This window comes from Meriones unguiculatus, chromosome 14 (genome assembly GCF_030254825.1).
Source record: "Meriones unguiculatus strain TT.TT164.6M chromosome 14, Bangor_MerUng_6.1, whole genome shotgun sequence".
NCBI classification, from domain to species: domain Eukaryota; kingdom Metazoa; phylum Chordata; class Mammalia; order Rodentia; family Muridae; genus Meriones; species Meriones unguiculatus.
The window spans coordinates 44,503,991-44,522,172 of record NC_083361.1 but is presented as its reverse complement, the minus strand read 5'-3'; the positions used below and the strand labels follow the sequence as shown (position 1 = coordinate 44,522,172).

Here is an 18,182-nt window from a genome sequence, read left to right as displayed (position 1 = left end):
TTTCCCCAGAATCAGTCTCCTTGTTGGGACTATTATTTCTGCCTTTGGAGCTTGGGTGGAAGGTGATAATGGGGAGGCATCAATTACTCCTCTCTAGCTGACCACTGCATATCCTGTCTTAAACTCTCCATTTGAAATGTAACGTAACTATATTTCTTCTGAATTGTCCAGCAGCTGGTCATTGAAATAAATCCAGTTGACAAAGGTGATGTAATTTCAATATACAGGTATGCCAGATTAGAAGAGTTTTAGACTGTTACCATTTTAGTAGTTACTCTGAATTAACATTGCTTGGTATTATTTTAAGTCTACTTCTGGTTAATTATAGGTGCCCTTTAGTTCAAATGCATCCTTTTCCTGCTGGGGCATGAGAACTTCTAATGCTTCACACAGAGATAGTGTAGAAGTTCTTTCAATTAATAGTGCTGCAGTTACCATAACTTCTAGATAGGGTTGCTGTTCTGATGCTTGGACATTTAGTTTCTTTGAAAATTAGGCCATATGTCTCAGATCTGTCCTAAATATTTAATCAATATAACAAAATTGCTTTTCTGCAACAAATAACACAGAGGGATTTTGGAGATCAAGCATGTCGAGAGCTGTGGCTTCCATGAGAGCCCACTTTATCTGATTAAAAAATTGGTTTGATTGAGCATCCTGGTTGAAGGTCTCAGAATCTAGGCTTTTAATAGCTGCATACAGAGGTTTTGTCATTAATCCAAACTTGGACATCCAAATTTGACAAAATCCATCCATGTTCAAGTAGCTGTCTTGTTTTTGGTTGAAGTAGTTCCATTATCCCTAATTTGATGTGGCTGTGGTTGTGTGGTTGTACTTCCTGCAGAGTTATTTGGCTTTTTCTCCCCCCTAAATCTGGTGGCTTTGAAGTGTCAGAAAGTTTAGGATTTTGATGGTATTTTTATCTGAGCTTTCTCTTGTAGTTATTAAATCATCACCTACATATTGTAGAATGGCTCCTTGTGCCAAAACTAGGCCCTAAGGTCTGTTTTTTTTTCTCTTTTTAAAAATTTATTTATTGTTTTATTAATTACAGTTTATTCACTTTGTATCCTAGCTGTAACCCCCTCCCAATCGCACCTTCCCTCCCTCATCTCCTCCCATGCCCCTCCCCAAGTCCACTGATAGGGGAGTTCCTCCTGCCCTTCTATCTGACCCTAGTCTATTAGGTCTCATCAGGACTGGCTGCATTGTCTTCCTCTGGGACTGGTAAGGCTGTTCCCCCCTCAGGGGGAGGTGATCAAAGAGTCAACCACTGAGTTCATGACAGAGACATGTCAGAGAACAGTCCCTGCTCCCCTTACTAGGGTACTAGGTACTTGGATACTGAGCTGCCATAGGCTACATCTGTGCAGGGGTTCTAGGTTATCTTCATTCTTGGTCCTTGGTCGGAGTATCAGTCTCAGAAAAGACCCCTGTGCCCAGATGTTTTGGTTCTGTTGCTCTCCTTGTGGAGCTCCTGTTCCCTCCAGGTCTTTCTGTCTCTCCCTTCTTTTATAAGATTCCCTGCACTTGGCCCAAAGTTTGGCTATGAGTCTCAGCATCTGCTTTGATACCCTGGGTAGTGTCTTTCAGAGGCCATAGCAGCTTTATTTGTAATAGCAGAAGCTGAAAACAGCCCAGATGTTCCTCAACTGAGGAATGGATACAGAAATTGTGGTACGTTTACAGCAATTGAAAACAAGAAAATCATCAAAGTTGCAGGCAAATGGTAGGAACCAGAGAAGATCATCCTGAGTGAGGTATCCCAGAAGCAGAAAGACACACAGGGTATATTCTCATTTATAAGTGGATATTAGACATATAATATCAGATAAACATACTAAAATCTGTACACGTAAAGAAGCTAATCAAGGAGGACCCTGGCTAAAATGCTCAATCTTCATTCAGAAAGGCAAATGGGATGGACATCAGAAAAGGGAGAAAACAGTGAACACGACAGGAGTCTACCACAGAGGGCCTCTGAAAGACTCTACCTAAGGTCTGTTTTTAATGATGCAGCAAAATATGGTGTCTGTCTCTGAAACCTTGAGAGGAGGTTGTCCACATGCACTGATGGGACGGTCCAGTGATTGGTTGTCTTCATGCAAAAGCAAAACAAAACAAAGTAACCAACCAAGGTTCAGGGTGTAAAGGAATGCAGAAAAGAATATCTTTTGGCTCTGCCACTGTTCTATCAGTTGTCTTCTTGCTGTGGAAAAAAAAAAATGCCTGTCAAAAGTAACTTCAGGAAGGTTTGTTTTGGCTCCGAATTTTAGGATCCAGTCAGTCCATCACAGCTGGGAAGTCATGGTGGCAGAAGGGGGAGGTAGCTGATCATGTGGTGTCTGCAGTCAGAAGGCAGAGAGCAATGAATGCTGGTACTCAGTTCCCTTTTTCCTTTTTTATTTAGTACAGAAGTTAGGGTGGGACTTCCCAGACCAATTAACATAATGTGAAAGACCATTCACATTGTCTCCAAGGAGACTGCAGATCCTGTCAGGTTTACAGTTAACATAAACCCTAAGGGGTACACAGCTGTATACCACTTAGTAGACTTAGGGAGTGTAATGGCCATCATGCCATCAGAGGATTCTGTAGAATTACCACTCATTGACAAGCACAGAGCCTTGGACCAGTTGGCTTTATCCACTCACCTTATGTACCAGGAGGATTAGGGTTTTACAGGGAAACTGACATGACCAGCAAGACATGTTGTATCGAAGTTTTAATGATAGACTATATTTCTAATTCAACTTCCCTCTTTTATGTATCTGTTTTGATTGAATAACTTATCCCAGGTTTTGAATGGATTTTGAACTGGGGCAAGATGTTTTAGCTCATTCAGGGATACTTGTACCCGTAACAGTCAGGTCCATTTTTGTGGGGTACTTTCTTGGGGGTACTTTGGAGGCTAGAGTTATCAAAGCTCTAGAGCTCCTAGAGAATTAGAAGATTGTCCCTAGAAATTGCAACAGGTCTCTTTCCAAGGTGGGAGAAGGGCATTGAGGAATTGTCAGGAATATATAATTAAAAACCTGATCTTCCAAGGACCAAATATATCTGGGCACAGGGTCTTTTCTGATACTGACATTCAACCAAGGACCATGTATGGATATAACCTAGAACCTCTGCTCGGATGTAGCCCGTGGTAGCTCAGTAACCAATTGGTTTCCCATAGTAAGGGGAACAAGGACTATTTCTAACAGGAACTCAGTGGCTGGCTCTTTGACCTCCCCACCCACCAAGGGAGGAACAGTCCTGTTAGGCCACAGAGGAGGACTTTGCAGACCTGATAAAACAGGGTCAGATGAATAGGGAGGAGGTCCCCCCCATCAGTGGACTTGGAAAGGGGAAGGGCGGAGAAGAGGGAGGGAGGGTGGGATTGGAAGGGAATGAGGGAGTGGGATACAGCTGGGATACAGAGTTAATAAAATGTAACTAATAAGAAAAAAACAAAAATTAAAAAACAAACAAACAAACCTGATTTTCAAATTGGCAGATGCTTGAGGTAGTAAAATACTGTCTTGGAGGGGATGCCTGCCACCCCACCCCCACCCCAAACTATCAGGAAAATAGGTTTGCAAGGAAAGCAAGTGAGTGGCTTCTCTTTATAACAGATTAGTTTTCTTACCCACTACTTCAAGGATAATTCAGTGTACTTCAACAGGGATCAGGAGCTAGCCTGTTCCCTCAGCACCCTCGAGCCCTGTAAGGTGGGCATGATGTTGGGAGTTGAGTCCTTTCTTCTCAGAGACAGCATCAGTCCAAATGCTGGACTTCCAGGTCCTTACATGTTGAACACTCAGGATGGGGAGGTAGTGGTTGGTGCTTTTACATGCCCAATGTCCTGAAACCAGGCCCCCCCCCCCCCTTTTCTCTCTGGAATCTCTGAGGTTTATGTGGATCTTTTAGATAGGTCTAGCCACTGTCTTTAAGGGCAAATATGATCATTTCTGTTCCTTTTGGTCTTCGACTAGATCTTAACTGTTAAACATTAAGAGAGCAGTGTCCAGCAGCTAAGTGTGAAGGTTCTGTGGTCTTATCTTTAGTTCCCAAGGCATTGGTTTTTTTTTTATTTTAATTTTTTCACAATTTATTCATTATATATCCTGATTGAACTTTCCCTCCTTCAACTCCTCCCATTCCCACCCTCCCTCCTTCTTCCCCCCATCCCCTTCCCCTAGTCCAATAAAAGGGGGAGTTCTCCTCCCCTGCCATCTGCCCATAGCTTATCAAGTATCATGAGGACTGCCTGAATCCTCTCCCTCTGTGGCCTGGCAAGACCGTATCCCCAGGAACAACTGATCAAAGAGCAGGCAATTGAGTTCATGACTGAGGTGGCCTCTGCTCCCCTTACTCGGACATGGACACTGAGTTGCCAATCAGTTACTTCTGAGCAGGGGGGGGTCCAGGTCCTCTCTGTGCATGGTCTTTGGTTGGTACAGTCTCTGCAGGGGCCCCTGGGCTCAGACTTTTTAGCTTTGTTGGTCTCCTTGTGGGGCTCCTGTCCCCTCTAGGTCCTTCTATTCTCCCCCACCCCGTCTTCCATGAGACTCCTTGCACTCTGCCCAAAGTTTGGCTATGACTCTCACTATCTGCTTAGATCCCCTGTTGGGTGGAGCCTTTCAGAGGACCCTCTACAGTAGGCTCCCATCCTGTTTCCTCTCTGCCACCTCTTCTGGTGTCTATCCTGTTTGCCATTCTGAATGAGATTAAGCATCCTCCATAAGGTCCTCCTTATTGTTTAGCTTCTTTAGGTCTGTAGAGTTTAGTATGGCTATCCTATATTATAAGGCTAATACCCACTTATAAGTGAGTGTATACCATGTCCTGAGGTGTTCTTTAATCTCTGGTGCTTACTGGATAGTAAAATATTAACCTGAAGAGCTTATACTTTGGAGAATGTAGGATCCATGTTGATGAATTAATGAAAGCCTCAATTAGCCTGTTGGGAAATAGGGGAGGATTTTCTTCCTTTCTGAAAGTATATTCTCTGATGTTCTCAGAATCATTTAAATGTAATTTTTTTTTATTCCTGCAATAAGGCTTTCTAATCTGCCCATACCTATGATTCTCTGATAAGGAGTTAGAATCCCCATTAGTTAGTGGTTACCTGATCTGAGAGGTACTCATTAGAACAGAATTGTTTGTATGCATTTTTAAAGTTTCCTCTAAGATTCTGTTTTCCTCCAGGGATGTAAGAAGTAAGCAGGCATAAGTATAAGTCTTACCTTGTGAGGTCATAAGCTAAAGTTAAGGTCCAGAAATAATTAGTAAATAGGATATTCCTCAGAAATGCTTCCTAGCTCTTGTATTATTGAAAATCTGTAAGTGAAAAAGGACTTAAATCATCACCAGTAGTCTAGACATTTCTCTTAAGGGGAGTGCCACAGGATGGTTGATAGGAAGCTCCACTCTTTGAATGGACTGAAGGGCTGGGTTCCATTTTTCTGGTAACTTGGGGTAAGTAGAAAAATATGGATGCTGGCCCTTTATGGAATGGGAACAATTACCCATTGTTTTTGTTTTTGTTTTTGTTTTTGAGGCAGGGTCTCTATGTATCCCATGGTGTTCTTTTGGAAAAGCAGAGTTTGGGCACCAGCAGAGATTATCATTTGTTTTTGCATTACATAGTCTCCTTTTCTAATAGAGAACCATGGGTGCATGAACATATGACAGTTCAGACCATTTTCCTTGACTCCTGCAAAATAGGTTTTGCTGCAGTATACACATATGTCTTTTGGCTGAATTTCCCCATCACCGAGCTGGTTTTGAGGCCTGTGGTGTTACAGTAACCTTTTTTTTTTTTTTAGGTTCTCAGGATTAAACTTATTTCACATTGAAGGTGTGTTGTAATGTCTAAGTGAAATGAAAGCAGATTTCCCATAAAGATCCTGAGGAGAGAGAGACAAGTAGCAGAGCTTTTGAAATAGAAAAATAATGTCCCTTTTGTCTACAAGAGTCCTCAAGGAGATCTGAGGGGCTAGAGTATCCTCTTTCTCATCTTGTGAACCCTGGCATCTCTGGGTTAGCTTGACAATAGTTGTGGTGCAGTTAGAAACACCAGTTTTAATCTCCAGTTTTTCTGGTTTTTCCTCATTTCTTTGTCAAAGGGTTGAACCATTTGCTTAATTTGTTTCTGTCTCTTGGGATTAAGTCTTGGAATGTCCTTGCTCTGAGATTCTTTTATCTAGATGGGATACTCTCCAGCTCCTGAGTTATTAGATGACTAGTTTCAGAGAAAAAGCTTGCTTAAATGCAAATGCATGACTATGGTTTGTGCTTTTAGGTTGCTATTTAATGCTGTTTAAAGTTTTCCTTAGGCCTCACCCCTACGGTGATGTCTTTTTCTTGGGAAATTATCTCCATATCCTTAGGCTAGTGTTGCCGAGAGTGAACTGTCAGGAGAATTTGAGAAAGGTAGCTTGTGACAACACAAGTAAATAAAGCCCAATGGGAGGAACATAGGGAGCAAAGGCAGTTAGGAGTCACCAGTAGTGTTGAAGCAGGCAAGTGTTGAGAACCTGCAGGTGCCAGGGTTGAGTCCACCCTCTTCCCTAACGATCCTACATTGTAGGATCATTGGGGAAGATCCTAAAGAGTTATGGCAAGTGGAAGGTACGGGTGAGAGCTGCTGTGTTCTGGCCAAGTGTTTCATGAGTATGCCAGTCCTTGTCATTCCTAGTGGGCCTTCCTAGGAAGCTGGAAGGAAGAAAGAGTGGATGTGAACAAGAGAATGTCAGTGGTGTCAGAGAAAGTCTGGGGCTGTATGGAGTGGTACTCAGAAGATAGCACCTGCAGGCTATCAACACTACGCGCACCCATCTAAGTGCTACCACTTTGATTGGTCGTCTGACATTGGCATTGTTGATGTCCATGTGACCTATTAAATGCCTATGGGTGACAGGTCATGTGTGCAGAAGTCCTTGGGAGGGTGTCTTATAGATTGTCTGGGGTCCATGTGGGTTCTTGTGAACTTCTGCTTTAAAGGTAGACTCTCCCAGATAACCATTTATCAGTTTAATTTTAGAAAATGCTTCCATCATTGACCTGTAAGGAAATCTGTGGAACATTTTCTCGATTAATGATTAATGTGGGATGTCCCGGTCCATCGTGGGGGTGGGGGACCATCCCTGGACAAATGGTCCTGAGTTGTATAAGAGCAGGGTGAGTAAGCCATAAAGACTAAGCCTGTAAGCACTGTTACTCCATGGCTCCTGTCTGAGTTTCTGCTTTGACTTTTCTCAAAGATGAACTGTGTGTGATTGGAAAATGTAAGCCAAATAAGCTTTTTTTTTTTTTCATGTTGGTTTTCTTTGCAATAGGAGTCAAACTTGGGCACCAGTAAAAGGAAAGATGAGAAAAAAGAGTTTGAATCTGGATTCCCTAGGCTTTGATCAGGCATTCCATGGGAACTTTCCCATCGTCTCCAAGTATTTGAGGAAGAAGAGAATAGTGCTGTGGTTAGGGATGACAGCATTCAAAAGCCTTTCCTGCTTCCCTACTGGCTGGCTAATTGACAGCAGTTACAGGTGCACATCTGAGTTTAGAGCACACCTGCTGAAATTGCCAGGTTCTTGTGTCTGCAAACAGTGATTTGGACAAAGACACATGGAATGGGAAAAGTGATGGTTCATTAGATGAAAGAAACAAATGAACTTTAAAATGAGGCACAGCTGGATGAGGTCCAGGTTCCAGAAGAGATAAGGTTGGGCTCCTGTTACCATTATGGGCCACTTACATATTGTGCATTCTTTCTGACAATGTGGTTTTATCACATATGTACCCAGTGTTCGGGAACGTTTCCAGTTTTTCCTTAATCTTGGCTGCTTTCACGTGTTTGTCCTGCTGCCTCTGGGAATCTGTTTCTCTAACTTCAGTCATGCTTCTTGTTAATTCACAGGATTCTTGCTGCGGGCAACAGTTGTACTGTGAGTGATCCTTGCTGTTAGCTGCTTTGCTACTTGATCTCACCAAATTCCTCTCAAGAAACAACTCAATGGAAAGATTATTTCATAAGCCCTACAGATTAAGAAGGAATCCATCCTTTATGTAACAAAAGACATGGCTGCAGGTGCATGAGGTAGCTGGTCACTTTGTGTCTGCAGCCAGGAAGCAGAGAGCCAGGCTATCACACATCAAGACACAGCTGGTGACACACTTCCTCCAGCAGGCGTCTACTTCAAGTTTCATAACCTTCCCAACAGCACTAGAAGCTTGGGACCATATGTCCAAACACGTGATCTTTTGGGGGACATTTCATATTCAAACCACAGCATTCCATCCCTGGCCATTTCATCATGAAAGATGCATTTGCTCCACTTCAGCAGTCCTCATGGAGTGCTCATGCTGAGTCATTCAATCATTGTTGCACACTGAGTGCAAGCCTAAAGACCTGAGTTTAATCAGTGGAACTTACGGTTGGAGAAGACACTGGCTTCCAGAAGTTATCTACTCACCTCTAAATACACACACACACACACACACACACACACACACACATACACATTTTCTCCTTGCTCAGGGTCCTGCAGGTTCCCAATACCTGCTTGCTGACACCACGTAGTGACTCCTAACTAACCTTACTCGCTGCTTCCCTACCATTAGACCTTATTTATTTTTGCTGTGTTGTAGGCTACCTTTCTGAAATATACCAGACCATTTACTGTAGGCAACACATGAACCTAAAGTTGCAGAGATAATTCCCCAGACATCATTGTATAAACTGACAACATGACCGCTCAATGGTGTGGTTTGGGGTAAAGCTTTTATTGTAGATATGAGGGGGAGAACAGCCAGAGGCATTTGGAAGAGCCCAGAGCAGAGAAAGAGAGTAGTAGACTTAATATGGCCAGGAGAGAGGTAGAAGAAGAGCAGAGAGGGAGAGAGTGGGAGTGAGGGAGACTGAGAGAGGAAGACAGAGAGCACAGGCCAAAGAGGGAACATAGCCAAAAGAGCAGGGTTATAAGGAGAATGAATAGCGAGGGAGGGGGCAGGAGCTGGGGGAGTTTAGGGCAGGGAGGAGAAGAGAGCATCTATGCCCATGGGCCCTGAAATGTGTAACAGGTACTCGTGATACCGAGGGAGCCCGGAGGCCAGCATGCACTTTGTTAGAAACACCAGACAGCCATTTGCCCTTCTGCCAGTCATAAGGGAAGTGGTCCATTTTGGTAGAGGGGAACTGGCTTCAGAGTTCCTGAGGAATGCTGGCTTTTGTCTAATTGCCAGAATTTGGGGAAATGGTGTTTCCTCTGGACCTTACAATCACCTTAAGATTGGGGGTAAGGTAAAAATAACCCTACATATACATAGCAATAATAAATACAATTTAAAAATTAAAAAACCCTGTGAGGCAGGAGAATAGTAGAGACTCCCAAGAATATTTATGTTTTAGGTAGTGACTCGTTTGGCCAAAGAAAACAAATCTATGAGCAAGTTATTTGTCTTTTGGGTCAGCCTGCGTCGGTTGAGAAACAAACAAACAAAAAACCAAAACAACAACAACAAAAACCTGCTCAAACCCAACTTTACTATTTTTAGTGCCTTCTCATTGGTAGACTAAAGATTATTTATGATCTGGATAAGCAAGATAACACACTTTTTTTTTTTAATTTAGTTTTTATGTGAAGGTTTCTCTTAAGTGTCATTGTAAATCTCTTACTTGTTGACGTGTATACCTTTTAAAAATATTAAAACATTTTAAATTATACATGTTGGGGGGAATGATATAGCTTGTACACATGTCTTCGGAGGGTGAAGCTTGAGTTACAGACAGTTGTCAGCTGCCTGATGTGGGTGCTAGGAATTGAATTTGGGTCCTCTGCAGGAGTAGTAAGTGCTCTTAATTTCTGAGCCATCTCTCCAGCACCCATATATGGTAAGTAAATCTACTAGATAAGGCTGGGAAGATGCTCAGTTGGTAAGAATACTTGATGTATAATTATTGAGGCTCTGAGTTCATATCCTAGCATCCATGCAGAAATCTGGAAATGGCTTCATGAGTATCTATAACTCCAGAGCAGGGACAAAAAAACCAAAAGTCCAGGTTTGGGGAGAGACCCTCTTTCAAAGAAATAAGGCAAACAAGAAAGCAATAGAGCTGGATACTTGGTTCCCTTTCTGGCTTCTGCACACGTGGGTGCACAGGTGTGCATACTGCATACCCCTACAGACATGTACGTATAACACACACACCACTAAATAAACCTGCTTTCCTGATATTCTTCTCATTTCTTTTTTATAGGTACTTCCTACCTAACAGACATTGTATGGTGGGCTGGCACAATTGCAAGTAAGTAGCTTCTAGAGTCAAGATTCTGGTCTTTTTATTTCTTTGTAAAGCCATTCACCTGGGCAGGGCTGGGGAGGGCTTTGAAGGTCTCCCATACATCCCACTCTCTGCACTCCACATTCACTCTCTCTTCCTGTTGTCCTCCCCTTTGTTGGAAGAAAGGAGATGAGAAAGTTTAGAATGCTGACCTGGGAGGAGGCATAGGCTCCTTGCTGGGTGTCACACTGGATGTGGAGAAATCAAGCAGTTTCTCCTTCCTTTGTCACAGCGCTGTCGCTTTTGGTTGTTCAGGCTGACTCGCTTTCTGAGCACTCTTGACGTAACAAAGAAGATTCTTGACTCAAAGAACAGATCAAAGATCACATGCTATAACTTAAAGATCAACGTTTTTTAAAGTTACATGGTCTGTCATATATTGCCTTTTAAACAAAATGCTACCTAGCTGAGGCTAATTGTGCTCGTTGGGAGCCTCCTTTAGGCTGTGTGAGTGGTGCACCCAGCAGTCCTGTGCAGCCCAGCTCTGGCCCGCTTCTCCACTAGAGTGGGTCTGAGGTCACGTGAAGGCAGTTGAGAAGCTCTGCCCAACTTGTTGAGGCGAGATTGGTCACTGGGTATGAAGTTGTAGTCAAAAGCAGTGTGGTGCCTCGGCTCACTACTGCAGTGTGTACAAATACCGAAACCACTGTGTATATATTAAAAGTAGGATAAACTACTTTGAGTGTTGGCACCGTAAAGCAATAAAAAATATATTCAGTGTTGCACTTCTCATTGTGATAATGCTGGTCATATCACAATATGAGAGTTGAGACTACTCCCCAGACCAGTGAACTTCAGCCACTGGGATCTGTGAACATGTAGATTTGCTTCCTCAGAAATGGTGCAAAAGAAGCCTCTTCAGAACAGTCTTGTAAAATGTTGATTGGTGATAAAAAGGGTGGCTGGTAATGGCAAGTGCTATCCTTGTGATTCTCTTTGACAGTGGCTGTTGGCCAGATTGGAAACTTCCTAGCTTACACTGCAGTCCCTACAGTCCTGGTGACTCCCTTGGGTGCCCTTGGAGTACCATTTGGGTGAGAACTGACATTCTGTTTTGATATTTAATATTCAATTTACATAAGAAAAAAACCCTTCCATTATAAATGTTTCTGTTTTAAAAATAAAATTGTTGATGAAGATAGGTCTTTTGTACCTAGAGTTCATATTTCCATTACTAATACTTCTCTTAGGACTCACTTCATTGTATTTTGTATTCTAGTTTATTCATACTTATTGAGTCTGCCACTGTCTACTCCCCAGGGCTTTGCTCTGGGAAACTTCTTAGAACCTAGAGTCTTCCTAATACCATGGCATGTTATTCTTAGAAACCTTGGTGTATAATGTCAGTTTGTATTTTATGTGGGTGCTTAGCATTCTGTGCTAGACAGGCCTTCTCCCACCTTATTCCAGCAAGCTACTGAAGCGGGGTACATGACATTTGGGCATCAATGCATGTTGAAGAGGGTTTGTTATCATATAGTCCAGCAAATAGATACTCTGGGTGAGCTTTGAGTTTGACTGTGTTAGGGATGATCCAACTGGGATCTTACACACTCTCAAGTTGGAGTTTCATGGTTTGAAATACCTGCCTGTGACAAGGAACCAGGTCTCCTGGACTAGGAATATGACCAGGCTTATTCTCCAGTTACCCAGATGTGGACATAAATAAAGATTTAAAGAGTGACAGCTGTCAAAGATCACCCTTTCTATTAAATTGATGACTAGATCATTTTCTCTTGCTGTAACAAAGTGATGGGAATGGCTCTTTTTTTTTTTTTTTTTTAATAAACAAGGTTTTAATTTTGGTTCATAGTTCTAGAAGCCTCAAAGTACAATATTGGACAGCCCATTTTTCTTTCTTTCTTTTTAATCTTTTGACTATGTAGCCCTGGCTGTCCTGAAACTCGTTATGTAGACCAGGCCCGTTCTTGAATTTACAGGTCTACCTGTTTCTGTCTCTCAACTGCTAAGATTAAAGTTATTTAGCACCACATCTGGATAAAGATTTGTTTATTTTTATTTTATTTTACTTATATTTTTGAAACAATTATTTTTATCTTTAGTTATGTGTATATGTGTGGTCTGTGTGTGGCTATGTGTACATGTATGTACAGGTGCTCTGGAAGTTCAGAAGAGGACGTTAAACCCCTGGAGCTAGAGTTACTGGCTGTAATGAGCTGACTAAGTCAGGGCCGGGAACTGAACTTATGCTCTCTAGGCAAACCACATATGCTCTTACCTACTGAGCTCTGTCTCTCCAGACCCAGGCAACCCCATCTGTGAGGCTCACAGACTACTTCATTCCTTGGCAAAAAGCAAAGTGGGCAACCCAGAGGGAACTCCCACGTTATAACAGGTGGCAACAAATTGAGTCCTGTGAGAGCTGCAAAACTCTTTCTTTCTCTCTCTCTCTCTCTCTCATTCTCTCTCTTTCTCTCCTCCTCCTGTTCTTCTTTTTCTTTTTCTTCATTTCTCTGTGTAGCCCTGTAGACCAGGCTGGCCTCTAACTTAGATATCTGCCTGCCTCTGCTTCCCAAGTGCTACAATTAAGGATGTTCAGCACCCCTGCCCGGTAATCTCTTTAGAGATGTGATCACCTTTTAAAATTGCAAACCAAATTTCAACATTAGTATCTGTAGGAACAAACCCCATCCAAACATGTGGCTTGCTAGAAAATGTTTTTTTTTTATTTATTTTTTATTTTTAATTATACTTTATTTACTTTGTATTCCCCCTCTAGTTCCCTCCTTCCTCCCCTCCCAACCCCTCCCTTCCTCCCTCTTCTCCACACACTCCCCTCCCCAAGTCCACTGGTAGGAGAGGGGTTTTTTTTCTTCCTTCTGACCCTAGTCTGTTAGGTCTCATCAGAAGTGGCTGCATTGTCTTCTTCTGTGGCCTGGCAAGGCTGCTCCCGCCTCAGGGGGAGGTGATCAAAGAGCAGGCCAATCAGTTCATGTCAGAAGCTGTCCCTGTTCCCATTACTATGGAACCCACTTGGACACTGAACTGCCATGGGCTACATCTGTGCAGGGGTTCTAGGTTATCTCCATGCATGGTACTTGGTTGGAGTATGAGTCTCAGGAAAGACCCCTGTGCTCAAATTTTCTGGTTCTGTTGCTCTCCTTGTAGGCCTCCTGTCCTCTCCAGCTCTTACTATTATCTCCCACTTCTTTCATAAGATTCCCTGCATTCTGCCCAAAGTTTGGCTATAAGTCTCAACATCTGCTTTGATAGTCTGCAGGGCAGAGCCTTTCAGAGGCCCTCTGTGGGAGGGTCCTAACTTGTTTCCTGTTTTCTTCTTCTTCTGGTGTCCATCCTCTTTGCCTTTCGGAGTGGGGATTGAGCATATTAGCCAGAGTCCTCCCTCTTGATTAGTTTCTTTAGGTGTACAGATTTTAGTAGGTTTATCCTATATTATATGTCTATATGAGTGAGTATATTCCGTGTGTGTCTTTCTGCTTCTGGGATAGCTCACTCAGGATGATCCTTTCTAGATCCTACCGTTTACCTGCAAATTTCATGATTTCCTTGTTTTTAATTGCTGAGTTTCTAGATCCCACCATTTACCTGCAAATTTCATGATTTCCTTGTTTTTAATTCCATTGTGTAGATGTACCACAATTTCTGTATCCATTCTTCAGTTGAGGGGCATCTGGGTTGTTTCCAGCTTCTGGCTATTACAAATAAAGCTGCTACAAACATGCTTGAGCAAATGTCCTTATTGTGTACTTGAGCCTCTTTTGGATATATGCCTAGGAGTGGTATATGGCTGGATCTTGAGGAGAAAAATGTTTTTTTATGAGACCTTCATGACTACAAAGATATTGATGTTCTGTTTTACCTTTGAAGACACTATTAATAAACAGACTAGGAGAGAAGAGGAATAGCTGTTTTATTTCATGAGTATATGGCTGTAGTTTTATTCCAGACAGACCCCAATCCTTGCAGAGGCCAATGTGATAACTTTATTTTAAACTTTATATTAGTCCATTTACTTTACATCCCGAGGGTGCCCCTTCCCTCTCCTCCTCCCAGTCCCCCAACTTCCCCTTCTTTTCTCTTCCTCTCTCCATTTTTCTTTTTTTTGTGTGTGTGTGTGTGTTTTTTTTGTCTTAAATTCACTTTAAGATTCTGTGATCTAGGGGCTGGAGAGATGGCTCAGCAGTTAACACACTTGCTGCCCTTTCAGAGTACTTGAGTTCGATTCTGGGCAACCACATGGCAGTTCAGGTCTACCTGCTACTTCAGTTTCAGGGTATCTTTAGCCCTGTTCTGCTCTCTGATGACACTGTACTCACATGGTGCATAGGTGTACATTCAGGCAAACATTTACACACAGAAAATAAAACTTTAAAAATCTCAATAAAAAGCTCAACTGTTTTTTTCACATGTAACTTTGAAAATATCTTTTACCACATTGATCTTTTCCAAACATATGCTGGCTATTAATGTCACTTTGTGTTTTAGACGCCCCAGAAATCTGGGAGGGCAGGAATGGTGCTTATGCTTGGAATCACCCCTCTGCTTTCCCCATTTGTTTCCATGGTCTTTGAACATGGCACATTTGACATGTATGTCAGCTCTCATGCCATTTTATAATTTAAGTGACCCACTATTCACAAGAAGTGTTATTCACCCAGTGAAGTATAGGACTTGTCCCTGCTGTGGTCTTAGGCCTCAAACACAGAACTATGTGTATGCTTTAAGCAATGGAACTTTCTGAAAAAAAGATAATAAGCAAATCAAATTAAATTGGAAAAAAAGCAAAGATGGCAAAGTATATATGTGTATGATAAAAGAACATGACACTGGACAGAAAATCAGTTTATATTTTTAAATAGAACAGAGAGCCCCCTCAATTAGGTCCACTATAATACACAACAGTTTAATATATGATAAAAGTAATCATCACAATATACTTTATCATGGGTTAAAAAAAACTTATTCGGAAATAATTTCCAAATTACAGAAAGGGGTATAGGGTTAAGAATCATCTTAATTAATGCCAAAGGACCTCACCCAGACGTAACTTTGTGGATGTTTTAGCTTCCTTTCTCTGTCCTTGACATTCTTTAAACAGGGCTTCTTAACCTTGACACTATTGCCATTTGAGGTCAGATATTTCTTTGTTGAACATGTTGAGCAGAGTTCTGTATACCATAGCTTGTTTGACAGCATCCTTGGCCTCTCTACCTCATGCCATTAGCATTGATTCCCCTCCTTAAAGTATCTCTAGACGTAAACAAGTGATATGTTCAGCAATACAAACAGGTTGATATTGGAAGACACGGGGGCTGGTGAAGGCGCTTGTCACAAAGCCAAATGACCCAAGTTCAACCCCTGGCACCCATATTTCACATGTAGAGTCCCTGCACCAAATGTTTTTAAAAACTTAAAAAGGAGAACAAAGTATATTATCTAAATAGTAACTGTAAAGGTGTTAGAAAAGCTACCTACCAGACAAAACAAACTGTACAACAAAAACCAAAAAAAAAAAAAAAATGCTACTGAAGGATATTTTATGATAAAATGGTTAGCCCATCTGGAAAATATAAACAGTTCAATGTACAGAAAACAGCTTCCAGAATCCATGTAGCCAATTTTAACAGGAAAAAAAAGTGAGAGATAATAAAGATGGTTCTATGGTTGAGAGCACTGGCTGCTCCTCCAGAGGACTCAGCTTGGTTCCCAGCACCCACATGATGACTCACAGCAGTCCATAACTCTAGTCCCAGGGATCTGACTCCCTTGTTTGGCCTCCACAGCCACTGGGATGTGTGTGATGCACAGATTCACATACAGGCATAAAACCACTTACAGAAAAACAAATAGGTAAAACATTCCTTAAGTCCACGACGATATTAGATAAAAGCATGTTACATAGATGGTGTCTGGAGGACAGTTCTAGTGACTACATCAGTGACTTTTTAAGAAGGAAAGACGTGAACTCAGGCACTTGCTTCATCCTGCCTTGTGATTTCTTCCACTGTGCTGTGTAAGGTGCTACACAGATTCAAGTGCTATTCCCTTGTGCCCTCAACCTACAGAACTGATATGGATAAACCTCTGTTCTCTGTGAATTACCTAGTTTGGGATACTTACTTACAGCAACTTACTTATAGAGAAAATGGACTAAGACAAGACTAATTACTAAAACTAGAGAAAAAAGTTAGAACATTTCTACAGCTATGCAGAAATGAAAATAGTTATATGGCACCAGGTTAGGTAATTTAGGAGAAACAACACAATCCTAGAGAGCTTACTGAAACTGTTTTAAGAAGAATGTACAAGTTTCTAATTCTTAATTTAAAAAAAAATTAAAAGCTTCAAAAAAAGAAAAGGCAAGGAACAAATATTATGATTCTATTATCTGGGAAATTTATATGTGCATATAATTCATTTTGATTAAATCTACTCCCTTTCCTTCCCCTGTAGTTCCTTTCCTATACTCTCCAATGATTTTCTCCAACCTACATATATACTCTTTAGAAAAAAATTTAAAACACCCACCAAGTCCACTTAGTGCTTCTGTATATGCTCAGGTGTAGGACCAACTTGGAGCATGAGTAGCCTCCTAGGAACAGCGTCCCTGAAGAAAACTGGATTAGACTTAATGTTGGGATTTTAGCTGGCTTGATTTTGTGCAAGTCTTGTGCGAGCAGTCACACCACTGGAGTTCATACATGCTCTTAACTATACTATTATATCAGGTAATAAACAGACATCCAACCCCTCTGGCTCTTCGTATCTTTCTGCCCACGCTCCCTTTTGCATTGATCGCTGAAGGAAGGGATATCATATCCATTTAGATCTGAGTACTCCACAGTCTCTTCCTCTCTGCACATTGATCAGTTGTAGGTCTCTGTTGTAATCACCATCTACTGAAAAAGTAACTTCTCCTCCAAGAATTGGGAGATGCACTCATTTATGGTTATGAAGCCGAGAACTTAGGAGTTGGTTTATTTACTATGTTCATTTAGTAGAATGATAGTACTATGTTTTAGCCACACACGGGTTTTGTTGTTCCTGTTTGATGGTTTGTTTATTTTGTTTTGTTCTGTTTTTCTCAGTTAACTCTTCCAGGCTTGAGTTTCATCTTGTGGTATAGAAAGTGGTTAATTACCATCTTTGCCACTATTATACCAGTGAACATATCCTGCCAGATCAGTCATTATTGTAGCTCAAGGGTTCAGTTCTGAGTAAGACTATTTATTATTTTTCTTTTCCTATAGGATGCATAGCTTTTTCCAGTGTTAATGGCTACTGGGAGAGGTAGAACCACTTTTCTTCAGAGAGAATAGCCCTGAGAGAATATCCATGTAGAAGAGCTCATCCCTATGCTCATACAAAGTTAAATGTACTCAATTGGTATTAAGTTAAAGGGAGGGGAGCAAGAGAGGGAGTGTGTAGGTGGGAGAATGATAATATGACGTTGGGAGAGAAAAGTAGGGGGCATTGGAATTAGAGAGGAGCGAACAGGGAGTATAGTGGATCCAAATACATTATATACATGTATGGATATTAAACAAAATGTTTAATAAAAATAAAAGTTTCCTATCCAGTAGCACCAAAGTAAATGAAATAGGAATAAATTTTACAAAAAAAAAAAAAAAGGCAGTCACACTCTGAAAACTATGGAAGTATTTCTCAGTCTTCAAGCAGGTGCTAGTGCCAACACATATTTCTGAGTGCATTTAAAGGAGACATAGTAAATGGCCCATATTTACAGGCAAGGAAAAGATAATATTATTACTATGGTAGTATTCTCAGATTAATCTGTAGGTTCAGTACAATTCTCTCAAAATTCTATCTTAATTCTTCATAGAAATTGGTATGCTGTCCCTAAAATTTATAT

At 41.4% G+C, this 18,182-nt stretch overlaps 1 protein-coding gene across 1 annotated transcript in view; it reads left to right on the top strand.

The window, feature by feature from the left end:
• The window catches only part of Nipa1 (NIPA magnesium transporter 1), a 50,233-nt gene that overhangs the window by 14,448 nt on the left and 17,603 nt on the right, over nucleotides 1-18,182 (top strand). The window contains exons 2-3 of the mRNA XM_021652642.2: nucleotides 10,244-10,291; nucleotides 11,271-11,361. Of these exons, the coding sequence (XP_021508317.1) occupies nucleotides 10,244-10,291; nucleotides 11,271-11,361 (139 nt within the window). The remainder of the gene's footprint in view (nucleotides 1-10,243; nucleotides 10,292-11,270; nucleotides 11,362-18,182) is intronic.